Raw genomic sequence first — 27,041 nt, forward strand, 5'->3', positions numbered from 1 at the left:
CTTTGTCTCTCTGTTTTGTCTCTTTGTCTCTCTGTTTTGTCTCTTAGCCTCTTTATTTTGTCTCTCTGTTTTGTCTCTTTGTCTCTTTGCCTCTCTGTTTTGTCTCTTTGTCTCTCTGTTTTGTTTCTTTGCCTTTTTGTTTTGTCTCTTTGCCTCTTTATTTTGTCTCTTTGTCTCTCTGTTTTGTCTCTTTGTCTCTTTGTCTCTCTGTTTTGTCTCTTTGCCTCTCTGTTTGTCTGTTTGTCTCTTTGTCTCTCTGTTTTGTCTCTTTGTCTCTTTGTCTCTCTGTTTTGTCTCTTTGCCTCTCTGTTTTGTCTCTTTGTCTCTTTGTCTCTCTGTTTTGTCTCTTTGCCTCTCTGTTTTGTCTCTTTGTCTCTTTGTCTCTCTGTTTTGTCTCTTTGTCTCTTTGTCTCTCTGTTTTGTCTCTTTGCCTCTCTGTTTTGTCTCTTTGTCTCTTTGTCTCTCTGTTTTGTCTCTTTGTCTCTTTGTCTCTCTGTTTTGTCTCTTTGCCTCTCTGTTTTGTCTCTTTGTCTCTCTGTTTTGTCTCTTTGTCTCTCTGTTTTGTCTCTTTGTCTCTCTGTTTTTTCTCTTTGCCTCTCTGTTTTGTCTCTTTGCCTCTTTATTTTGTCTCCCAGCAGCACATGAGATTCAATGTGACTGGTCAGAGGAGGGAGGGGGGGAGGAGGGGAGGAGCCAGCAGCCTCTGATTGGTTGAAAGTAGGTCATCCCGACCTGTCATGTGACCCAACATTCCATCCGAACAGAACCTCAGAACCACCGGGAGGAGAAGCTCCGGTTCCCGTAGAGGACCGTAGATTTACCGGTTAACGGGCAGAAAGCTGCAGAATTAAATACCAAACAGAGCTCTTTTTATTTAAAATTCGTGAATTTGTTTCATATTAATTTCTCCTGCAGGCTGTGAAAACGTTTTTTAATCTTTTCTCCGGTTAAAAGTGACATTTCTCCGGTTCTTTTCACGTACACGGAGCCTGTTACCGGAGGGAGGAGGGGGAGGAGGCTGCCCGGTTTGACGTCACCGCCCTCCACTGTCTCCGGTGCTTCTCTCCGGTGCTTCTCTCCGGTCGGTTCGGTGGATGCTGGATCCGGATCGGTCTGATCGGTCTCTGCTTCTCCGGTTAAAGGAGGAAATGTCGCACCGGATCCCGGCGCCGCTCCATTCCGGTTTCCTGCCACCGGCGCCGCACGGAGTCCTGAAGTCTCTGCTGGAGAACCCGGTGAAGCTGCCGCAGCATGACGGTGAGATCTGAAACCTGTCCGGTGGATTTATCCGGTAGATCTGCTTCAGTAAGTGAAGCGTTGAGTTTGTTTCTGCAGATCTACAGTTGAAACATTAAATTTGAGTTTATTTGAGCAGAAACTGAACTTCAGCAGCGTTTAATGTGAGGCTGAAGATGGAAGAGACATCAAATCATAGAACAAATAAATGAAGGTTAAAGATCAGCAATTTTACCAAGAATGATCAGAAAATGTGAAAAATCACCAACCCGATGACCCTTTCTCTCTAAACTCCAAATATTTTTCAACATATTGTCTGAAAAATGTGGAAATCTGAAAAAGTCACATTTTAAAAGCTGGAAGAAAAAAAAATCCTGCAATTAATGACAGATCTGTACAGTAATGTCTTTAAATATGAATAATTCTGTCAAAAATGATCAGAAAACTGTGAAAAATCTCCAACCTGATGATTTTTTTCTGTCTAAATCCAAATATTGTTGAACATACTGCAAGGAAAGCAAGAAAAAAGCAGAAAAAAGTGAAATTTCAAAGCTGGAATCACAGAATCTTTGCTGTAAACGTCTGTGTGAATATTTAAAATAATAATAAATGAATATTCCGCTGATAGATTTCTAGATTCTGTGTAAAGAATGATCAGAAAAAATGTCTAAAATCCAAATATTTTCCAACACACTGTCAGAGAAAAGCAGAAAAAAGTCGATCAAATGTTAAAAACTGGAAAAAAGTGACCAAAGTGACGACAGGATTTCAGTCAGAAGTGCAACAAACTGAAATGTGTGATGATGAGAAACTGTTTAAAAACCTTTCAAGCATCGTTTTTCACTCAAAGTCCAAATATTTTTCAGCATTCTGTCTTAAAAGTGAAAGAAAATCATAAATAATCATTTTCAACGCTAAAACAAAGAATCTTTGATTGAAAACCTTAAAATGAGTCATTTTGCTGCAGATTATTTTTGTTTTATCAGTTTCTTTAGTCCGTAGTTTAAAATCCAACATGTGCAGATTAGAAAGTCCTTAAAACAAAGTCAGCTTTGATTGATTTTACTGATTCTCATTAAGCAGATGAGGTGAAAATCTGAAGTTTTTCAGCTTCTAAAAAGTAGAAATCAGATTAAATTCAGAAAAAAAAAACTTTAAATCATCTTCAAGTTTATCTCAAGTTGGTTAGAAGTGGGACAAAATAGTACGTTTTAGGGGTTATTTTTTAAGCTGAATTAGGAGCAAAGTTTAGCTAAAAATCTTTCAATGTCCAAATAATCTGCTAAAGAAAGATTTGTTCTTCATCAAAAAATGTGAAAAATACAAATATTTTCCAACGTCTTGCCAGAGAAAATCAGACACTAACTGCAAAGTCATTTATTTAACAGTGATGGAAAACTCGACAACAGTGAGGAAAAAAGAGCGTAAAGTTCTTCAAAGATGAATAATTCTGTCTAAACAGTGATGAGAAAATGCTAAAAAAAAAAAAACCTCTAGTCTCATCTTTTGCCCAAAATCCAAATATTTTCCAACGTTCTGTCAGATTCTGTTTTATTTCACGTTCTAAAAAGTAGAAGTCAGATTAAATTCAGAACAAAACTTAAATTATCTTCAAATTACTTCAAGTTGGTTTAAAATCTCAGTTTTCTGGGTTTATTTTGAGTGTTTTCGGTTGAATTAAGAGTAAAATTCAACCTCAGACTCATAAAATGTCCAAATAATTTTCATTTTGAAGCCTTGTTTCCTGAAGATCTAATCGTGGTTAAATCTGAGCACAGAGAATCCTGATGGACTCGATGGTTCATTGATTGTTGTTAAAACCAGCTGATGTAGAATCGTTGATCCATGTGACAACGCCGCATCTGTTCTGATAAAGTTCAGTTTGAGAAGCTTCAGGAAACACCCAGCTGAGGAAACTGAAGCTCAGAGTTTGGGAACGTTTCCTCCAGAGATGTTTGAAGCTGAAAGCAACACGAGATGCTGAAGAACAAAGACGAAGCTTCTTTAATCTGAGGTTTTAGAACCACGGTTCTCCTGAAAATCTGCAGCTTCATCAGACGAAATGATCCTAAAAGAAAAACTACAAAAACATCGGAAGAGTGTAGCTACCTGTAGTCAAAGGAAATCTGCAAACGAGACGATAAAATGACAAAAACCCGATTAAAATGTTTGAAGGTTTCTTCAAAAAACATCAAACGTGTCATTAAACACAGATTTGACAAAATGCTAAAAAACAAAAGTTCATCAAACTTAAAATGGTCAAAATATCTTAAAGTTTCCAAAAAAAAGCCCCAAAAATGAATCAAATATTCCAGTTGTCTTTAATAACTTCAAATTTTCCAAAATGACTCCACACATGTTGAGAACAGCTCGATTAAAACGACAACAAAACACTAATTGTACTAATTGCTTCAAAACTTGTTCAAAAAGGACTAAAATGATTGAAAACAGCTAAAAACTTCCTCAAAATGAAAGCTTCAAACATCAACAGTGATTAAAGACATCAAAAATAGCTTTAAAGTGGTACAAAAATGCTTTGAAACTTCTTCAAAATGAGCCTAAAATTAAAAAAAAAGAGCCATCAGTGAAGCAAAAATGATCTAAGTGATGAAAAATGGGTCACCAGTGAATAAAAATGAGCTAAAAGTAGAGAAAATGAGCCCACAGTCAGGAAAAATCTGCATGAAGTAAAGAAAAATTAGCCCACAGTTAAGAACAATGAACCAACCGTGATAAAAATGAGCCTAAAGTAAAGGGGGGGGGGGGGGGGGGGGCACAGTGAAGACAAAAGAGGCAACGGAGATGAAAAACAAGATGGAGTGATGAAACTTAGCCGAATGTAAAGGAAAAGAGCCAGAGCGAGGAAAAACAAGTCGACAACCGAAGCCTCAAGTTGTTTCTTCATCCAGTTACCAGCAGCTAACCGAAGACACAACAAAGCACAGAGCCAGGTGTGGGGACTGTTGAAGTCTGATTGGAGGAGGAACCCAGGATGTGGACCAATCAGACAGACTGGTGGGTGGGGAGAAGGTCTGGATCTCTGATGAAGGTCAGGTGGATCCTTGGAGGTCTTCATCCCGCTGAGGTCAACATCATAGAACCGTCCATCTGTAGAAGACCAGAGGCCTGATGGCTGTAGTGTCTGTTTGAGTCTCGTCCCAGATAGCAAACTATGGGTGAATCAATGTTGAATCTATGTTGAGACCTAACGTCAAAATTATACAGAAAGCGCAAGGTTGATAAAATGTTGAGTCAACGTTTGCTTTTCAACCATAAATCACACTTTACCCAGATAGCAAAAGATGTTAAATCAATGTTGAATTAGGGTTAAGAAGGTTGAATTGTGGTTACGGTTGAAGACTGATGGATGGATCAACGTTGATTCAACAACATTTTGTCAACATTGAAGTTTGTGTTTAAAAGATACCATTGAATAGTATCTGGTAGTCTGCAGCACGGGGGCGCCCCAGGGCACCGTCCTCTCGCCCTTCCTCTTCACCATCTACACCTCGGACTTCACCTACAACACGGACAGCTGCCATCTCCAGAAGTTCTCTGATGACTCCGCCATTGTGGGCCGTGTGTCCGAGGGGAACGAGCTGGAGTATCGGTCGGTCATCATGGACTTTGTGGACTGGTGTGAGCGCAACCACCTGTGCCTTAACACCAGTAAGACGAAGGAGATGGTGGTCGACTTCAGGAGAAGGACACTCCCACATCCACCAGTGAACATCCAGGAGCAGGACATTGAAACAGTGGACAGTTTCAAGTACCTGGGTGTTCACCTCAACAATAAACTGGACTGGTCCCACAACACCGATGCTCTGTACAAGAAGGGCCAGAGTCGCCTCCACCTTCTGAGGAGGCTGAGGTCCTTCGGAGTGTGCAGACCTCTACTAAGGACTTTCTATGACACTGTGGTAGCCTCTGCTTTCCTCTACGCTGTCGTCTGCTGGGCCCCGGGCAGCACAGAGCGGGACATGAAGAGACTGAACAAGCTGACCAAGAGGGCCAGCTCTGTCCTGGGCTGCCCACTGGACTCTGTGATGGATGTGGGTGAGAGGAGGATGTTGACCAAGCTCTCATCCATCATGGACAACAGCTCCCACCCACTGCACCGGACTGTAGTGGAGCTGAGCAGCTCCTTTAGCACGAGACTCAGACACCCTCAGTGCAAGAAGGAGCACTACCACAGGTCCTTCATCCCCACTGCCATCAGACTGTAGAACACTACTGTGTAGTTGTTATTATGTGCAATATTTATTATCTTGTTCTTGCATTTTCGTGACTTTTGCACTCCTCTGTTTTTTGTTTCTAAGAGCCCTGTAATGTTAAATTTCTCCTTTGTGAGATTAATAAAGTCTATCTTATCTTATCTTATCTTATCTGAATCTACATTGTATTTTGGTTTAATTAAAATGTTTGACAGGTCAATGTTTAATTAATGTTGAATCTATGTTTGCAAACATGTAATCTATGTAAGCAAACGTTGACTCAACATTTTATCAACCTTGCGCTTTCTGTATAATTTCGACGTTAGGTCTCAACATTGATTCAACATTGATTCACCCATAGTTTGCTATCTGGGGTACTGATAACCTGGGGTCTCTTCATGGTGATTTTGGTCTCACTTTTGGATATTTTAATCATTTTTCATCTGTTTTTGTAAAGAAAAGTTGTTTTTTCGGGTTATTTTGTGTCTCATGTTGTTAGTATCGGTCAGTTTGGAGTCGACTGATTCTATCTCTGTTGTTGATTTGTGTCTTTATTTGTTTTGTTGTGGTTTTGGGGGGTTTGTTTTGAGTATTTTTGTGTCCGTTTGCATTGGTTTTCATCTTTTTGTGTTCATTTAGCATCTCTGTCAGTCAGTTTTTACCTTGTTCTGGTCTCTTTGTGTCTCTTTAGTGGTGCTTTTGGTCCCAGTTTGTGTCGTCGATGCTTCGCCATGAAACAGGAAGTGATGTCTAACTAGCCTGTAATGTTTGATCAGACTCCAGGCCTGATGACATCCATATGCACAAATACACTCTCAGTTGCAGCGCCCCCTGGTGGCCATGTGTGGCAGAGCCACAAGGATATTTGAATTGTTTTACATCTCTTTCTGGAAAGAGAACAGTGTTTTCTTTAGTTTTTTCATTACTTTGTCTCTCATGTTGACAGATTTTTTGGCAAAGTTGGTATCGGTCAGTCTGGAATCGACTGATTCTGTCTGTGGTTGATTTGTGTTGTTTTTTTGTTGTGGCTTTTGGGGTTTGTTTTGAGTAGTTTTATGTCAGTTTTCTCCTTGTTCTTGTCATTTTGTGTCTCTTTATCGTTGGTTTTGGTCCCATTTTCCCATTTTGTGTCATATTTTAATTGTTTTCCATCTCCTTTTGTAAAAGGCTGTTTTTTGGTTAATTGATGCTGATTAGTTTGATTCTGTCTCTCTGTGGTCGATTTGCGTCTTTATTTGTTTTATTGTGGCTTTGTAGGGTTTGTTTTGAGTACTTTTGTGTCTGTGTTCATTTAGCGTCTCTGTTAGTCAGCTTTCACCTTGTTCCACTCATTTTCTGTTCATTTTACGTCTTATTTTTATTGGTTTGCATCTCTTTGTGGTTGTCTTGTGGCTCCTTGCAGCCATTTTTCATCCAGTCGTCCTTTTGGGGTTTGATGTCTGTTTTAACTGGATCCTCGTCTGTTTTTGGTAATTTTACCTCTATTTTTATTCAGTTTTGTGTTAGATTTGTGTCTCTTTCTGTTCATTTTGCGTCTTTATCAATATTTTGGGCTCTCTGTGTTTGTTTGGCATAATTTTGTGTCTCTTTGCTGAGGTTTTATCGTTTTAACGTGGTTTCAGTTTGACTCCCCGTAAACATTCATTAATATTCAGTAAGTTCAGGTTGGAAGAGTCCAAGGAAAAGTACTTTATTCCTCCTGCTGATAACAATAATGGGTAAATCCTGGAAGGTTGCCGATATATTAGAACCAATCATTGAGTGGATCAGACGTGGTTTGAACCAGACGTGGACATTTTTAGGTCACTTCTGTAGTTTGATGGTTGCAGAGGAGGATTTAGTCTTTAAATCAGCCTGTGGTTCATCTTTTCATGCAGTTTATCCAACAGAAGCCAGACGCATGTTCAATACGTTAATTTAATCAAAAAACAAGTTCAAACATAATTTCTTTTTGCACGTTTGCTTTGATAATCTGTTTCTTTCTTGAGCCTCTGGACTACCTTGGTGGAATAAAACCAGAAGTGTGATATTTGTGCCGTCCAGCCTTCCTCAGCCATGGACCGTAGGTCATCTGGTACCAGGCCACATGGACAGAACTGAAATGTTCTATTTTATTTCTGCAGGGTGTTTTATTTTGAAAAAAATAGATTGTCTTCCCGTCACTTCCATCTGTGCTCGTTTGTCAGTTTTCATGCCGTTAAATGAAGACGTCAATCTGCCAAAATGAATAAAAAACAAATGACTTTGGGGCTTCTTAGAAGAAAAAGTAAACACACATTTAGCAATAAAAACTGACTCTATTCATTTAGGACTTAAAACAAAGTATTCTCATTTGCTACGGGCATAATGACCGCTCTGTAGAAACCGGTCGATGGTGCAAAAAGGGTTGGAGATCGCTGATCTGGGAAGAAGAACCTCCCCTCCAATAGGAACAAACTTTGGCAGAACCAGGCTCAGGGAGGGCAGACGTCTGCCTCGACATGTCAGGGTGAGGGTTAGGAGTCCTGGAAAATGTGTTGTTTTGAGGCTGTACTGACTGAATCTGTCCTCCATGTTTGTTTGCAGCGTTCAGCAAGGACCAGGACAAGGAGAAGAAGCTGGAGGAGGAGCGCAGCGCCCCCCAGTCAGCCTTCCTGGGTCCGACGCTCTGGGACAAGACGCTGCCCTATGATGGCGACACCTTCCAGCTGGAGTACATGGACCTGGAGGAGTTCCTGTCCGAGAACGGCATCCCGTCCAGTCCGTCCCAGCAACACCACGACCAGCACCGCCACAACCAGCGCCAGCCGCCAATCATGGTGCCGCCCACGCCGGCCCCGCCCACCGTGGTGGACCTCAGGAACCACGCCTCCACATCCGCCCACACGACCGTCGTCCCCTCAAACGCCAGAGCAGGTAACTACACACCTGTACACAGCAGGTAAAGCAGCCACCGTGCAGCTCATTTTACATCACAGCAGACCACTTCCTGACGTCCTTTATGCACATTTTACTGTTTTCTTCTTTCATTTGTCTAAAAATATGACAGAAATCTAGCTTATTGGATTTAGATGGAGACAGTCATATTCTCAGAGTCTGTAAACCTCCTTGGTTCATTTATTTTACAAAGGTAGAGCAGGGTGTCATCAGCATAGCGCTGAAAATGTGAGCTGCCTTAGTAGAGTAGAAACAAAAACACATTTTCTGTGCTGTCTGGCTTCTCTTTGAGTATTTTTCTTCACATTAAACCAGTTTGTTACTTGGGTTTATACACATTTTTACTGTCACAAGCAGTTTTTTCATTAATCAGTATAGAAATATTACAATAATCTAGCTAATTTCATTTAGTTGTAGACAGTCATATTCTCAAAAAGTCTTAAAACCAATTGGACCATTTTTTATGTAGAAAGAGCAGGGTGTCATCAGCGTAGTGGTGGACGTTTCATACACAGATTTTAGCTTCATTGGTGTGAAAAGTGATTAAAAAAGTAGTTTATTTGATTCCAGTAACCTGTTCTTGGCTATTTTTTGCTGCATGTAGAGCAGGGTGTCATCAGCATAGAGGGGGAAATGTGTTTACAGTGCCATTAACAAAACAGTTTATTTGATTTAGACAGTTTCAATCTCAAAAAGTCTTCAAACCGCCCTGGGGTAGCTCTAATATGAGGTAAAGCAGAGTGTCATCAGGGTAACAGGGACATGAAAAGAAAGCATTTTTTATTTTTTAGCTGCTGACTTCATATCAAACCCGTTTATCGCTCGCTTTCATACAAATCTTAACTGTCACATGCAGTTTTTTTAATTCATTGGAGTAAATAACTGTCAGAAAAATGTTGTTTGTTTGCTTTAGATGAAGTATAGCGACATCTTCGTCTTAAAACCACTCAAACTTGTTGTTTTTTTTGTACATAAAGCAGGGTGTCATCAGAATCGTGAGGGTCGTTATTTAATCAAGACAAAAGTATAAAACCTGTCAGCTAAAACCATCTGGCTGATTTTAGGAAACCTGGGAGTGCATGAGTTAATTTGCCTGGAAAATCCAGACTGACTTTATTTATGTATTAATATAACTACAAATAAAGGCAGTCTGGCATTGTGATGACAGGAGACGATTTCAAAAAAGAGGGGCTAACGAATGCAGCTTGAACGAGAAAGAACCAATCAGCGTAACACGGATGTGACGCACAAACAAATCGACCTTGAAGTCCATGTAGTCCAAACAACGACATGCAGCCGAGAAAGCGTCGCGGTGAATGATTACTGCCGTTTCTGTCACAAAAATCAGCGAATACATGGGGTACTCTCAAGTACAACACTTATCTTTGAAAAAGCTATGCAACAAAAGACTCCTTCCAAACGATTAGCGGTGTTAGGAATAACTTTAAATCGGAGCCAAACCAAGTTGGTGCGTAAGTGTAAAAGTTGCTTAAATTTACTCACACGTTTGTAACGGGATTTTCCTCTGTACAAACAATGGCAAGAAGCCGAAAGCAACGAACCATCCACTGCCTCCTCATCATCAGAAGATGACGCAGCATTAACTCCCGCCTCCCGTGCTATGATTGGTCGTACCAAACTGTACCGGGAGGGAAACGCGATTCAATTCGCCCAATGCCAAACTGACTCTCCTGTATCTCCTAACATGGAGATAGGAGATTACATGGAGATTCAGTTTGGATTTTCCAAGCTATGAGTTAATGGAAGAACCATTTACATTTTGGTGCACTCCCTTAATCCTTATAATTTCATCTTGTTGCATCAAAGTTTATTTCTGTTAAAATAACCCATTTCTGCCTTTACCCTCCGGTTTGAAAGTTACGTTATCTTTAAGAAAATCTTCTAAATTACTCCGTTTATCAGCCTGAAACTGTACAAACAGAAAAATGTATCAGATTTTCACCTTTCTGACAGTCCTTGAACGTATCATGAGTGCAGTTCTGTTGGGAGAGTTCATCAGATGGGGGCTTAAAATCGTGATATTTCATAGCAACAGTCAGGCGGTCGAGCTAAAATCGAAGCAGCTTCATGACTCAACAGCAGAAGAATCTCTGATAAACCAGCATCAGCCCAACAACCAGTTTTCTGTGTCGTATTGGGACAAAAAAAAAACACTTGTGTGTCTGAGGATGTTTCATTCTCTGCTGTAATTATCAGTGGTGGCTGAGCAGAAGACAGGTTTTATGATTAATGGATGGAAAGTTCAGGAAAATCAGCTCAGAGCTGAAACATCTCAGCAGACTGACAGGAGAAAAACAAAAAGTCCAGAACAAACGGGATGAATTCAGTCCTGCAGCTTTTCTAATAATCAGTTTGAGACTTTTTTTTTTAATGAGTCTAAATTGTGTGATTTCAGCTTCTTAAATGTGGATATTTTTCTGGTTTCTTTCCTCTGTAGCAGCAAACTGAAGATCTTTGGTTGTTATTGGGCTTCAAGAACACTTTTAGGAACCAGTTTTCTGACATTTTAGAGATCAAGCAACAAATAAATGATATTTTATCTAATATATTGCATCCCTGATCTTAAAACCAGTCAACTGTTACCATGTTTAGTTAAATCTCCAACCTTCTCCTTCATGTAGACCGGATCTCCAATGATGAATCAATTAGTTGTCGACCATTAACGTGTTCTCCAGCTGCTGTAATGCTTCTTTTTGTCAGAAAAACTGCCTAAAATTAGAGATTATAGCTTCTTAAACGTGAACGTTCTCTGCTTTCTTTCCTCTGTGACTGTAAAGTGAAGATCTTTGAACTAAACAAGACGCTTGATGAAACTTTGATCCACATTTTTCTGAGATTTTAGAGACTAACAACGGATTGTTTAATGCAGAAACAATCAGCGCTCATCAAACCAGACTTCACTGGATGAAGATCTCATTGAACCAGTCAGATGATTGAATCCTGGTTTTTATTTGAGCAGATTCTAGAATCAGGATGAATTTCTGCTTCATTGGAGGTTTTAAAGGTTGCTTTGCTGTTTCTGAGGCTCATAAATGAACCAAAACTCAAACTGAGCCTACATGGACAAAAGTCTGTTTTAAAACACACATAATGAAATAATGCAGGATTTTATTATTCATTTTGTGCCTGAATGACAGTAAATTAACATTTCAGTTTCTTAAATGTGAATATTTTCTAGTTTATTTCCTCTGACGGTAAACCGAAGCTCTTTGGACAAAACAAGACGTTTGATGAAACTGTCATCCATATTTTTCACCGTTTAAAGACATTTTAGAGACTTAATATTGAATTAATTCATCCATAAAACTCTTATTAGTCGCGGGCCTAAAATAAACCAAACTCCACTGGAAAAGGTTCCAGTTTAACAAATGTTTTAATTAATTTTGAGCTCTGGTTTGGTCGCCTCCAGCAGCTTTTAGAAGCTCCAAGAAATAAACGATCTGCTGTAAAGTATTTAATTAACTGCTAAATATTTTGATGATCAGTCTGAGTCATTTTGTAAAAATAAAAACATCTAAATTCTGTGATTTCACCTTTTAAATGTGAATATTTTCTGGTTTCTTTCCTCTGACAGTAAACTGAAGGTCTTTGAACAAAACAACTTTGATCCATATTTTTCAACATTTTCTTATATTTTAGAGGCCAAACAGCTAATTAAATAATCTTGGAATGAACCTTCATCAAACCAAACTCCATTCATAAAAGTTCTAATTTAAACTCGATCACAGGAATCCTGATCTTTGGCAGATTTTAGAATCGGGATGAATTTCTGTCTGACGTTGTTTTAGTGGTTCTAATATTTCATAAAAAAACGTTTTAATGGACAAAAAACTGCCAAAAATAAACAGTTTACTTGAACTGTTAAAATCTAAATATTCTGTTTTCTTTGGTGCATCTGAGAAACTCAGACCAGAAGTCATGGCACAAAACTTCAGAGTTTTCAGGCTGAAAGAAGCTGCTGTGGGTGTCTGAGGCTGAGAACGACGGGGAGCTGCTGATGTTTGTTAAAGCTCCAGCTTCAGTCTGACGCTGTTTTTTCTTCTACAAACAGAACAAACTCTGTTCACTGCTGATCAAACAGACCAAAGTCCAGAACCTGCAAATCCTCAGGACGCTTCAAGAAACGCTGCCGGAGGAAAAAACAGGAAGTCCTGCACAGAAACGGTTAAATCTGCCAAAATAAGACAGAAAAGATGCAAAATGAGTCGTCCACTAACTGACTGTTCTGCAGTATTTCAAAACAATTCAACAGTTTTCAGAAAAGTCAAAGAAAAATGCAGAATGTAGAATTTACAGAATTTAGTTCATGCAAACGGTTTATTTCTTAGTGAGTTTTTAAATGCATAATGAGATAATTTAGATGAAATTTCCTGATTTTAAGCAGAGATGTGGTCGAATTTTCCAAACAAAAGCAAAAACGTCAACGATTTTTTCTGTTTTTTTTCCCTTTCTGATGAATGAACCTGCTGTAAACAGATCAATAATCCGACAACTCACACGTAAAACAACCAAAATCTGAACTGAAGAACCAGCAAAAGACAAGAACTACTTGAAATGTTGTAGGAAACCAACACAGAAACCAAAATGTGACACAAAACGATGTGAGTCTTTAACGTTGTCTGCAGGTTTCAGGGTTTCACTCTGTTTGGTGTTTTATTGTGAAATATTTCCTGACTTCCTGCAGCTGTAATCTGTTTCTAAATATAACTCCGTAATCTGCAGCATAATCTGGAATATTTGAATTCCCAGCGGCTCCTGACAGCAGCACACAGTCGGAGGTGAAGCAAAGTTAAAAAAAAAAAAACAGCTGCTGGGAAACTTCAAAGTTCAGTTTATTCATTCTGCCCCAAAATCTCAACTTCTCTGCTTTTAATTTTACGTTTCCTGTTTGATTTATTCCCTAAATTGTCTCCAAGCGTTGTTCTCTGACAGATCTAAAGACAGAAATTAGTTGTTAAAGTGATTAAAGATTCTGTTGTTTTAGAAAAACTTCAGCAGAGATTCAAGAAAAGTCAGAAAATAAACAGATTTTGTTGTTTTTCTCATATTTTAAAAACATTTTCTGAGCTTTAGAGATAAAACTTGAAAGATTTATCAGAATAAAATGTTTAATGTCAGTAGAAACAGATGATTGTGTTTATTTTTTAATTAAAACCAGCAGAAATCAGATTTATTTAGAGTCTAAATGTCTAAATGCCTTTCTGCAGAATCAGCTGCCGGAAACATAAAAGTTATTTTTATTAATTAATTGTTACCCAAAAATCAAGTTTTCTGCTTTTAATTTTAAACTTTAAGTTAATTTATTCAATAAAATCTCTCTAAGAAACAAGATAAGCAAAGAAATCGTTGTATAACAGCTGAAATTATTTCAGAATAAAATGTTTAGTTTCAGCTGAGACTGTGTGTTGTTCATCTTTTTTTAACCCTCGTATCGTCAAAATTGACCCGATTTAAAGTTTGGAAATGTGGAAATAAAAACATATTTTCACAGTAAAACTTCTGATTTCCAGATTTTCAACATTTATGGGAATTTTTTAAAAGATTTTTTGGTGAAAAAAGAAATGTTAAAAATGTTGAAGAACATTCACATAAAAATCTACTAAAATCCAGAGAATCGCTGGATTTTGGTAGATTTTTATGTGAATGTTCTTAAAGAAAATATCAGAAGTTTTACTGATAAATATGGAATCACTTTAGATATTTTTAGGATTTTTTGGAAGATTTTTACTCAATTTTTGAGAATATTTATGAGGATTTTCTTGTCAAATTTAGGGTATTTTTTAAATAAAACTTTTAAAGAGTTATCGGATTAAAAAATTAAAGAAACATTTTTAACGTTTCTTTTTTCCACCAAAAAATGTTCAAAGATTTCCTAAAAATGCTGAAAAAGTGGACATCAGAATTTCACTGTGAAAACACGATTTTTCCACATTTTCAGACTTTAAAACGGATCATGAGGGTTAAAAAATGAGTCTGATGAAAAAAATGTGGAAGAAATCATCTGAATATGGACTGATTACTGTTACCTGGTGTAATCTGATTACATGATGCTGGTCACACACACACACACACACACACTCCACCAGCTGGAGAGGAAAAACAAACAGTTGGTTCCTGGAAGAGGCGTTCAGGTTCTCCGTTAATCACAGCTCCTGCTGCTCGTTGCATAAGAACACAGTCAGGTTGAAAATTCTACGTTTTACGTCTCGTTTGTTCTTAAATTTAACGTTTGTTGTTGTAGAAATGTATGGAAACCTGTTAGTGTCAGAAAAGCAGAAAACAACAATTATGTTCAATCTGAGGATTAGTTTCTGTATAAAATACATAAATGAGGCTTTTAATGTCAAAACAGGCGATTAAAATGTGTTTTATATCAATTACATAAAACTTTATTGATACAGGAATTTTCAAAGAAATAAAATGCAGTTCAAAGTGATTTAGACAAGAATCACTGGATTTCAGAATAAAAGCTTAAACAATCAGAAAAACAAAACAGTAAACATGAAACTGATCACTTTTAGCACAAATAAATAGATTTTGAAACAAAGATTAGTATAAAAATGAATACAATTTAGTCATAAAACACTCTTTAAAAGCCAGACTGAGCAGGTTTTAGTTTATATGTTGTTGTGCAGGTTAAGTATGGAAGAACATTAGTGCCTGAATAAAAACAAACATATAAAAATGTATTTGTTGATATCAGTTGATTTTTTCTTCCTGGTTTTTTGAGACGTTTTCCTTCTTCTGAATGTTTCATTCAAACTCCCACAGCCAGAGTTACGCAACGGCAAAGAAGACAAACAATGACTGAACCCAGATGGATGAGATCTATTTAAAACTGTTTTGTTATCATCAGAACACAGATAAATGATGATTAAAATCAGCTCCTCATTGTACGATTTATTGAATGTGTCCACACAGACGGCAGCTCAGTGGAAGATCAACAGATTTATGATTAATCACTGATAAAATCTAGAAAAATAATAGAAAAATTATTCATTTACATTTAAAAAAGAAAACAAAAAGGGATCAAATCTGTAAAGAATGCCCACATTATAAGATTATTTATACTAAACTTTTTCAAAATAAATAACAGATTTCTTAATTTAAAATGTATATGAATAAATAATAATACTAATATTTTTTCAAGTATAGTGTGTGACTATAAAATTACTGTTTTAATGTATTTAAATCAGCTAAAACTATTTTAAAAAATTATGGTTTTGGAAATATTTAGTGTTAATTTTCAGGGTTTTTTATGGCACTGACCAATGTAATAATAATAATTATTATTCATTTAAATTTTTAAAAAAATAGACCAAAACAATGCTCAAAACCACATTATAATAATACATACAATATGTACAATTATTCAAATGTTTTTGAACAAATAATAATAAAAAACATTTTCAAAATGTATGCTTGTATAGTATGTTTTATTGATAATTTTATATTAAATTATTATTAATAATAGTCATATTTTTTAATAGTGTGAGCGTGAAATTACAGCTAAAATTATTATTTTTAATAATTTATCTTGCAAATATTAAATGCTATTTCTTAGTTGTTTTACTGCATTGAAGATAAACTAATAATAAAAATAATAACAATAGTAACAATAATGGAAATAATGATAATAATATCATTATATATGCATAAGTTAAGTAGTAATAAAGTATTATTCTTTAATTGTTGTTTAGTCTTCAGTCTGACAGTTTGTCTCCATCTGGTGGCTGCAGGACGAAACTGCAGGATCCTCAGAAACAAGCATCAGATTTACTGTAAAGAAATAAAAGGTTTAAATCCAGAGAAAGATGAATGAAGGACCTCCTAACCTCCTGTTCTCCTCTTGTTCTCCTCTTGTTCTCCTCCTGTTCTCCTCTTGTTCTCCTGTTCTCCTCCTTTTCTCCTCCTGTTCTCCTGTTCTCCTCCTTTTCTCCTCCTGTTCTCCTCTTGTTCTCCTCTTGTTCTCCTTCTTTTCTCCTCCTGTTCTCCTCCTGTTCTCCTCTTGTTCTCCTCTTGTTCTCCTCCTGTTCTCCTCCTGTTCTCCTCTTGTTCTCCTCTTGTTCTCCTTCTTTTCTCCTCCTTTTCTCCTCCTGTTCTCCTCTTGTTCTCCTCTTGTTCTCCTCCTGTTCTCCTCTTGTTCTCCTGTTCTCCTCCTTTTCTCCTCCTGTTCTCCTGTTCTCCTCCTTTTCTCCTCCTGTTCTCCTCTTGTTCTCCTCTTGTTCTCCTTCTTTTCTCCTCCTGTTCTCCTCCTGTTCTCCTCTTGTTCTCCTCTTGTTCTCCTCCTGTTCTCCTCCCTTTCTCCTCCTGTTCTCCTGTTCTCCTCCTTTTCTCCTCCTGTTCTCCTCTTGTTCTCCTCCTTTTCTCCTCCTGTTCTCCTCTTGTTCTCCTTCTTTTCTCCTCCTGTTCTCCTCCTGTTCTCCTCCTGTTCTCCTCTTGTTCTCCTTCTTTTCTCCTCCTGTTCTCCTCCTGTTCTCCTCCTGTTCTCCTCTTGTTCTCCTCCTTTTCTCCTCCTGTTCTCCTCTTGTTCTCCTCTTGTTCTCCTCTTGTTCTCCTCCTTTTCTCCTCCTGTTCTCCTCTTGTTCTCCTCTTGTTCTCCTCCTTTTCTCCTCCTGTTCTCCTGTTCTCCTCCTTTTCTCCTCCTGTTCTCCTCTTGTTCTCCTCCTTTTCTCCTCCTGTTCTCCTCTTGTTCTCCTCTTGTTCTCCTTCTTTTCTCCTCCTGTTCTCCTCCTGTTCTCCTCCTGTTCTCCTCTTGTTCTCCTTCTTTTCTCCTCCTGTTCTCCTCCTGTTCTCCTCCTGTTCTCCTCTTGTTCTCCTCCTTTTCTCCTCCTGTTCTCCTCTTGTTCTCCTCTTGTTCTCCTCCTTTTCTCCTCCTTTTCTCCTCTTGTTCTCCTCTTGTTCTCCTTTTCTCCTCTTGTTCTCCTCCTGTTCTCCTCTTGTTCTCCTGTTCTCCTCCTGTTCTCCTCCTGTTCTCCTCTTGTTCTCCTGTTCTCCTCCTGTTCTCCTGTTCTCCTCCTGTTCTCCTCCTGTTCTCCTCTTGTTCTCCTGTTCTCCTCCTGTTCTCCTTTTCTCCTCCTGTTCTCCTCCTGTTCTCCTCCAGGCCTCCTGAGCTCCAGGAACACTCCCAGCCCCATTGATCCAGACTCCATCCAGGTCCCGGTGGGCTACGATCCGGACCCGGCAGACCTGGCTCTGTCCAGCGTTCCGGGTCAGGAGATGTTCGACCCTCGGAGACGGAAGTTCTCTGCCGACGAACTGAAACCTCAGCCGATGATCAAGAAAGCTCGGAAGGTTTTCATCCCCGAAGACATGAAGGTAAGTTGGAGACGGTTTGGATCAGAACCAGGTTTTAGTTGGAGACGGTTTGGATCAGAACCGGGTTTTAGTTGGAGACGGTTTGGATCAGAACCGGGTTTTAGATGGAGACGGTTTGGATCAGAACCAGGTTTTAGATGGAGACGGTTTGGATCAGAACCGGGTTTTAGTTTTAGACGGTTTGGGTCAGAACCGGGTTTTAGATGGAGACGGTTTGGGTGAATGAAGCTGTGAGGTCACACTGTGAGGTCACACTGTGAGGTCACACTGCAGGATTTTCATTTGTCAGAATAAAAAGTCTTTATTTAAATATCACCATGACAACACTGGTTAATTTATTCCTTATGTTTAGTAAAATTAGGAAATGTAACAGTTTGTGTTTCTGCTGTGAACCAGAAGATTATTAATAATTATTTATGAATCACTTTGAAATAATATGAGAATATAGTTTTTATGAAGTGTGAGAAAATGCATTTATTCTTGTAATAATCCTAATTTTTTCTTTTTATATGTCCATTATTTGTAGTTTTGCGTGACTTTTTCTCATTTTTAAATACATTTATCGTGCAATTTAATACTTTTTCTGTAATTTATAAAACAGAGGAAAACATTCAGTCCTTAATAAACTTTATTTTTCTTTCTAATTGCAGCAAATATCTAAAAAAATATTTTTTGACTGATTTAAATACAGTTTAAAAAAATCACTGTACAGTCAAACATTTTTAAATTAAGAAAAATAGTGATTTTACTGAATATTACAGTAATTTACCAAAACTGGGAAACGCTTTAAAATCACAGGAAAATTGTTTAAAAAATTAAAAAGAGTTTATTTTTACAGCTACTGAAAGAAAAATCAGCCACAAGAAGAATTTAATTTCTAAATATTTTAAGTACTTATATTGATAGTAATTATATTAATTACTAAAAATGTAAAATAAATACAGAATTAAAAACTGAACTGTTGATTTAATTATTTAAAATGTGAATATTAAAGCTAAAACCCAACAACAGTGTTTATTATTTAGTTTGTTCTTATTGTTTTTTGGTGATTTTGTTTTTCTTCATACTATTTATTATTATGATAATATATTTATGTATATATAATAACATGTGATATTATTATAGATTTTTTAATATATTATTATATAATAACATGTGATATTATTATAGATTTTTTAATATATTATTATTATTATATAATAACATGTGATATTATTATATATATTTTTAATATATTATTATTATATAATAACATGTGATATTATTATAGATTTTTAATATATTATTATTATATAATAACATGTGATATTATTATATATATTTTTAATATATTATTATTATATAATAACATGTGATATTATTATATATATTTTTAATATATTATTATTATATAATAACATGTGATATTATGATATATTTTTTAATATAATATGTTATATTATTCTATAATAATATGTGATATTATTCTATAATAATATTAATACAATTTTACCTGAATATCTACATAATAATGTGTAATCTTTTTTTCCAGTGACACTCTCTCCTCTCGTTGTCGTCTCTTTGAGCAGGACGATAAATACTGGGCTCGGCGGAGGAAGAACAATCTGGCAGCGAAGCGGTCCAGAGACGCCCGGCGGCTGAAGGAGAACCAGATCGCCATCCGGGCCGGGTTCCTGGAGAAGGAGAACTCGGCGCTCCGCCAGGAGGTGGCCGACCTCCGGAAGGAGCTGGGAAGAACCAAGACGGTTCTGGCCGAGTACGAGGCCCGACACGGACCGCTGTAGGACCAGAAACACTCCACCTCTACACACCAGTAGAACCAGTAGAACCACCAGCCTCAGATCCACTCACAGCAGCAGAGATCCAAACACTGGACCAGAACCAAACCGTTGGACTTCAGCTCAGCAGATCTCATGAAAACGTCCAAACCTGTCACTGCTTTAACAGTTTTAACTCACTCTTAGTTCATCTTAAAGTCCTGCAGAACCACAACCACAACCAGATGAAGAAATGTGACGCGGTTAGAAACCAGAAAAAAAAACTGAAAAGGCTGAACTTCTATCACAAAATTACTCCAAAATGATTCAAAAATTGTTCAAAATGAATCAAAACCTTGATGGAAATCAGAAAGAAACGGAAACGACAGAATTTCTCACAAAATTAGTCCAGAATGACCCAAAGGTTGTTTAAGGTCAATCAAAACTTACCAAAAATTACTTGAAATTTGCCAAAAATGACTTAAAATAGAAACAAAGTCACCTCAGCCGTGTCTCCTGCGCTGTTATGCTGCCATAAATGAGAAAATGATGTTCTATTTCTTTGGTAGTTTGTGTTCCACCGCCTGCAGTTCGTCTGAAAACTCTGTGAATTTTCACCGTGTCACCGCTGCTCTCAGCTCAGTCACTCATGTCTGCATAGTTGCTCCAAAGTACACAGAATATTTAGTTTTTATCAGAATTTTATTAGATCAAACAGTTTATTTTTACCAGTTTTTTAAAGGAGACGTAGAAAAAAATGATTTTAATCCATGATACGTTCAGGGACCAAAGGAAAGTTGGAAATCTGACTATTTACTGTGTTTTTCCAGCTTCTGGCTGATGAGTGATGTCATTTTCTAGGAGGTTCTGGTGGAAATGTTTTCAGTGGCAGATTAACCCGTGGTTTTACTGGTTTCAGTCACACCTGTGTGGTGTTTCCCGCCTGTTTCCATGGTAACGGGGGATTGTACGTGCTGCCAGTGGAGCTGATTAAACTCAGGTGTTTTCCCATGATGCACCTCTTCATGAATGTGATCTGGTCGGCCTTTCTCAGATTAATTGTGTTGATATTTTAAATAAATTAATTTAACTATAATTTTAATTATAAACCCTGAAACGCCAAAAAATCTTTTATAGCAGCTCAAAAAAAAGTTTATGAACTTCAGACTGGGAGAGTTTAACCCTCTGAACTCATTTTTATTCACCTTATTTTAATTTTTCTTCACTATAGACTAATTTTCTTTTAATTTAGGCTCATTTTTTAAATTTATACTCTACTTTGTACTTTACTTTACCGTAATTTCTTCTGATTTAAGGTCAAATTTTCTTCATTTTTGTTTCATTTTTCATAGTTTCAAGTTTTTTTCACTTTAGATTCATTTTCTTTCAGTTTATGCTCATTTCTCCTCTATTTCTGCTCATTTTTCTTCACTTTAGGCTCATTTTTCTTCATTTTGTGCACATTTTTCTTCACTGTGGTTCATTTTTCAATCTAAACAAAAGAAAATGATCTTTTTTAGATTATTTATCTTGTAAATGTTTAATGACACTCGAACCATTCACCTATTCCGGATGTTGAACTGATTTTATTTTACTTTACATTATTTTCTGTGGATCTGTGTGAACAACGCCTGTAGTTCAACCACCAAAAAAAAAAGACTTTTTTTTTAGTCGCAGCCGAACCTCCGACGGCTTCACAGCTGCTCCAAACAACAGAGTTTTTAGATTTTATTTACAGAATGTAGTCAAACAAACTGATTATTTTTGAAGTGAAACTGATTCAATGAAGAGATTTTTCACTCATGATGCATTCAAGGACTGTCAGAAAGTTGAAAAATCCAGCACTTCTTTCTGTTTCTACAGTTTCTGGTTCATAAATATTTATTTTTCTGATTTGAAGATAAAAACAACATGACTTTCAAACCTGCTGGCGGGTTTTTGGAGTTCAGAGGGTTTAAACTAACAAAAACAGAAGAAACAGAGAGTTTTCACTTTTTTCTCACAGGGTGCTTTTACAGAAATATAAAAAAAAAAACTTACATTAATTTTAGGAAATGTGACCGTTGAGCTCAGCTGAATCCTTAAAGGTTTCACAGGAATGCAGAATCTTTTCTGTATCACAGGATTTTTATTTCAGCTCAGGTTTGACCATTTTTAAGTCACACGTGGAATAAAGTGATTTTTTTTATTAAAAATCTGAATTTTCAGCTTAAATGTGATGATTTTTCTGAGCAGGACCGTTGGATTCTTTCAGTTTTTTCTGTTTCTGGCTGATAAATGATGTCATACAGGCAATTATAAAAGGATTTGGAAGAATGAAGAATTAAATTATAACAACAATGTGCAGATATTTACCTGTTTTTAATCCGTTTTTGCTCTCGTCTGCTCTCTGTAAAAACACTGCCTGCAGTTCATCTGAAAACTCTCTGGATATTTAAAATTCGACTGTTGATTTCCAGCTCAGATTTGGCCCATTTTCCGTCTGAAATGAGGTTTTTACGGTTTCTGCTTCGTGGATTTTTGTAGTTTTCTGTAAAAACGACTCGTGTTTCTGACCTGCCGGCAGGTTTTTGGGTTAAACTCTTTGGAACGAGTCGCGAAAACGGAACCAAACAGTCAGAAAAAAACAGAAAACAGACCCAGACAGTCAAAAAATACTTAAAAAATGTTCTGTTGATTCTTTAAAGCTGCTTTAAAACTCCGTTTATTTCTTTTCTTCCCGCTGGCAGCGAATGTAACCCTGGAACCAAAACAAAGCATTTATTATAAATAAATCTATATACGATAGTTTTACTGTTTCTATGGACTCGTGTCGTCGTTTTGTACGTTTGTTTCCTGGATTTTAGACTGATTTAAATAAAGTGGGCATTAACCCTCCGTGGAGCTCCGCCCCCCGACTCACCTGGACAGGTGAGGAGTCTGTACAGCTTAGAACCAACACTTTATTCCTGTTTCTGTGATTTTTCTCTTTGATTCTGTGTTCACAGATATTTTCCTGTTTTTTTCCTAAACTCTGTTCATGATCAAAAACTGAGAAATAAAAGTTTGAATCCAGTTTTTGTCTCCAACGTTTTTGTCGATCGAAGCTCCTCGGTTTTAAACGCAACATTTCAAACACGAAATGTGATAAATAATGTTTTCAAGCTTTAACTTTTTCTGCAGCAAGTGGTTGACCTTTAATTTAGTCTGGAAAATCCCAAGAAAACATAAAAAATTACAAAAGAAAACAAACTATTATAAACAGCAAATATTTCTAAAAAAAATAAAAATAAAAATGTCATAAAATAAAAATATAATATAAATATTTTAAAAAGATAATAAAATGTATAGAATATTTTAAAATGGTTTAAAAAAAATAAAAAATTTATGTGAAGACAAAATATTAGAAAAATATAAATATTTGAAAACAAAACTACTGAATGAGAAAAAAACTTCAATTTTTTGAAGTTTCAATTTAAATTTATAATTATAATTTAAATTTGAACTTCAATTTAAATTATATTTAAATTAAATATAATTTAAAAACTATATTAAAAATAAATTAATGATAATAAGTGGCAACATATTTTTCACAATTAAACATAAAAATACAAAAAACATTAAAAACACATTTAAAACTAAATACTAGAAAAGATGACATAATATTTAAAATTAAACAGAACCAAACTTTAAAAAAGAAAAACAGTCTTAAAAATTATAAAACAGCTGAAAACTAAGTAAATCATCATTTTAGAAAGACGAAAGAATGAAAGGAATTAAAATGTTTTTCTGAAAGAATAGAATATTATAAATCTAATTTAGAAATACAACAAAAAATAATGTGAAGAAAACAACAAAACATTAGAAATATATATATATTCAAAAACTATATTAAAAAATGAATAAATTATTAGAAAAGAGACATTTTTAATGAAATAATCAAAAAATATATTTAAAAAGAAATACTCAAAATTTCATTTCAGAAAAGACGGTAAAATATTTAAAATTAAACAAGAAAAAACTTTTAAAAAGAAGAATAAAAACAATCAGCTGAAAACTAAACAAATACAAAAAGACAATAAAATATTTATTTAAAATAAGAAAACATTTAAAAAGAGTAAAAAATATTATAGAAAAATGTAAAAATATAATTAAACAAAAGATTTAATGTCAAGAAAACAAGAAAACAGGAGAAAAAATATTTTGAAAGCAATGAGACGACTGAACGAGACAAAATTGAAAAAGAATTATTTTTAAAAAATAAATTAAAAATAAATAATTAATTTTAATACAGTTAAACAGAATTTGTTTCTTTAAAAATAAAAATAGAAATAATGATTTAGAAAATACAATATTTTTTAAATCAACACAAAATTTTAAAAGACAGCAAAGCATAAAAACTATCAATAAAAACATAAGTAATCTTTAGAAAGAAACGTCTAAAAACGGTATAAAACTAAATAAATTCACATTAAAAAGGAGAACAGGATATATATAAAAGTACATAAAACTATTAAAAAAACACTTCAAAAAGACAATAAACCATAAAAAGCAACAGAATTTTATATAACATTTTAAAAATACAACAAAACTAAACACACATTTAAATAGGAAAATAATAGAACATTTTAAAAGGTCAGTATCATATGTAAAAAAAAAAAAACACAATCACATTTAAAAGACATAAAATAGTAAAATATCTGCATTTAATTAAGTCTGTTTAAATAAAATCAGTAAATCATTTATCGGCCACCAGGGGGCAGCAGCTGATCAGAAACAGGAAACTGGTTGTTCCTCATCAGTCCACCAGGTGTCCTCAGAGCTTCACCTGTTCTCTTCTTCTTCTTCTTCTTCTCCTCCTCCTCACCTGCAGCTCGTTACTTCGTTCCACTTTAAATTTTCATGTTCACCTCTGAAGGACTTCCTGTTTCTTTCTACAAACTGAAACCAGAAAACATCTGAGAGTCTGAAGGAAACATCTCATCTGAAGGAAACATCTGAAGGAGTCTCCAGGTGAGTTTGATGAAGCGTTGAAGCTTTCAGAGTTTCTGGAGAAGTTTCTCAACTTAAAGTAAAATAAAACAGAAAAGCAGAGAAAAATGAAGATGTTGGTTCAATTTTCATTAAAGGAAACTCGTCCTGCTGCTGCTTTTTCTTCTGTGGATCTTTTTCATTTTTCACACCCAAAAATACGTCACATGATGCATTCAGGGACCTTCAGGAAATAGAAAACCAGTTTGTTTTCCAGTTTCTGGCTGATAAATTAGTGTTTATTGTTGTTGTTTTTGTCCTTTTTTTGCCTATTTTTTGTGTTTTTGACCGTTTTAGTGACATTTCTCCTATTCTGGTCGTGTTTTTTGTTGTTTTTGCTTTTTGTTTTGGTCATTTTCTGAACTTTTTGATCGTATTTTTCTTTTCTTTAACTTTTGGTCATTTTTTCTCGTGTTTTGGTCATTTAGTCTCTTTTCAGTCATATTTTTGTCTCTTTTTTGTTAGCTTTTGTCTCTTTGGTCATTTCTGTGTCTTTAATGGACATTTTATGAATTTTTATTTTATTTTTTCTACTTTCTGGGCACATTTTTCTTGTTTTTGGTCATATTTGACATGTTTGATCTTAATTTTGTTGTTCTTTTTGCTTTATGGTCACATTTCTAGGGCTGGACCCCAATATCCCGAATATCCTAATATTCGTTCGCTACGGCGGTATCCGGATATTAATTTTGGTATCTTTATTTTTTGTTGTTGGTCATACTTTCTTGGTCCTGTTTTTTGTTGTTTTTGTCTCTCTGGTCATTTTTGTGTCTTTGCCGGTCAGATTTCTCGTATTTATTCTCTTCTTTTGTTGTGTTTATTTGGAGATAAATCAGACGAGCGTCACAAAATCTAAATGTGTGAAAACAGGCCGAAGGTTTGAGCAGATCTGAGAGCGTTTTATCGTTTAAACCAGGTTTGTAAATCTGAGTTTGAACGTCAAACACCGTCTTAAATCTGATATTAGATATTTGGTGGCATCTGTTTGGTTCCTGGACTGTAAACTAATAAACAGATCATCGTGTTTTTACCCCGTGGGGGGCAGTTTTCTGATAATCTGCCCCCGTCGAGGTGGAACCAGCAAACATCAGGTTTCTGCTCAAATAAATTTAATCCGACACGCAGCTCCTGGTTCTGGACGTTACATAACTCCATCCTGTCAGAGTGCTGCTGTAATCTGCCCTCTGGAGCAGAGAGTTAAAGTCCTGCAGCTCAGAGCTCTGCTCCTGGAGGTTCTTTAGCTCCTGGAGGTTCTTTAGTTCCTGGAGGTTCTTTAGCTCCTGGAGGTTCTTTAGCTCCTGGAGGTTCTTTAGCTCCTGGAGGTTCTTTAGTTCCTGGAGGTTCTGAAAGTTCTGTCTTTGTATTTTGGACAGAATCTCGTTTTGTGTTGGTGGCTTTGTTTCTCTGATCTGATCTTGCTTCTGTTTCTGAATCGTGAGTTTTGAACCTTCTGCTGCTTTTAGACTCAAACAGTCGACGTATTAAAAAATTACATCTGAAGAACATTTGGACTGAAGCAAACGAGTTCAGAGATGAGCAGAGAGGTCTGAAAATAAACGCAATTAAACACAAAATGAGCACAGATTCAGCAAAAGTGACCACAAAGACCCAAAATGGAGCAAAAACAGATCTGTGACAGACACAAAAATGCACAAAATCCCCCCAAAATACACAAAATTATCCCAAAAAACACAGAACGAGCTCAAAAATATACAGGATGACCCCAAAAAGACCCAAAATGAGCACAAGAAAACACAAAAGGCCACACATAAAAGAAACCTGACCATCAAGAGACACAAAAGACCAAAAACAAACCACTAAATGACCACAAAAATATACAAAATGACCCACAAATAGACATAAAAAGATCAGAAATGTAGGAAAATTGACCATGAAGAGACAGAAAAGACGATAAAAGATGCCAAATGATCACAAAAATAGCAAAATTATCCCAGAGAGTCACAAAACGACCACAGTGGGATTAAAACAGACACAAAATAAAGAAAAAATATACAATAGACACAAAACAGTTTAAAGATTATCCCAAAAACACAAAAGAAGACACACAAAATTACTCAAAAAACCCACAAAACAACCACAAAATATGCAAAATGAACACAGAAACAGAGGAATTGACCATAAAAATGCACAAAATGACTACAAGAAACACTGAATGCTCACAAAGACACACACATTACCACAGAGACACAAAACAATCATGTGACCACAACAAAGACGTGCAAAAAAACAACAAATTACAGAAAACTGACAATAAAGACGCACAAAATTATCAGAAAGAGATTAAAATGGAGTAAAAAAAAATTCAAAATGAACAAAAAAACTTCTAGTTGACCACAAAAAACACTAAATGACCCCAAAGAGACACAAAACAACCACAAAAACACACAAAACCATGACAAAGAGACACAAAACAACCACAGAGACACTAAATGACCAGAAATCAATTAAAATGGATGAAAATGAACTTAAACAATTGCAAAACAAAGACCAGCAAAAAATGCAAAAACTGCCACAAAACGACCAGAAACGGGTAAAACGGACAAAAACA

General features: G+C 35.9%; 1 protein-coding gene across 4 annotated transcripts; it reads left to right on the forward strand.

Annotated features, from left to right (window-relative positions):
- The first annotated feature begins 703 nt into the window (after positions 1-703).
- hlfb (HLF transcription factor, PAR bZIP family member b) lies at positions 704-22,516 on the forward strand. 4 transcript variants are annotated; one of them, XM_051939520.1, is made up of 4 exons: positions 704-1,257; positions 8,016-8,345; positions 17,491-17,802; positions 17,836-18,083. In XM_051939520.1, exons 1-4 carry the CDS (start codon positions 1,095-1,097, stop codon positions 17,925-17,927), a joined length of 897 nt encoding a protein of 298 aa, XP_051795480.1. In that variant the 5' UTR covers positions 704-1,094; the 3' UTR covers positions 17,928-18,083. The 4 variants fall into 4 exon arrangements, with proteins under 4 accessions (XP_051795480.1, XP_051795481.1, XP_022070271.1 ...); XM_051939521.1 differs by having other exon boundaries at positions 706-1,257; positions 17,491-17,769; positions 17,836-18,081; XM_022214579.2 differs by lacking the exon at positions 17,836-18,083 and adding an exon at positions 19,271-22,516 and having other exon boundaries at positions 713-1,257; positions 17,491-17,705.
- The last annotated feature ends 4,525 nt before the right edge of the window (positions 22,517-27,041 follow it).

Source organism: Acanthochromis polyacanthus, chromosome 19, assembly GCF_021347895.1.
Source record: "Acanthochromis polyacanthus isolate Apoly-LR-REF ecotype Palm Island chromosome 19, KAUST_Apoly_ChrSc, whole genome shotgun sequence".
Taxonomy (NCBI): Eukaryota; Metazoa; Chordata; class Actinopteri; family Pomacentridae; genus Acanthochromis; species Acanthochromis polyacanthus.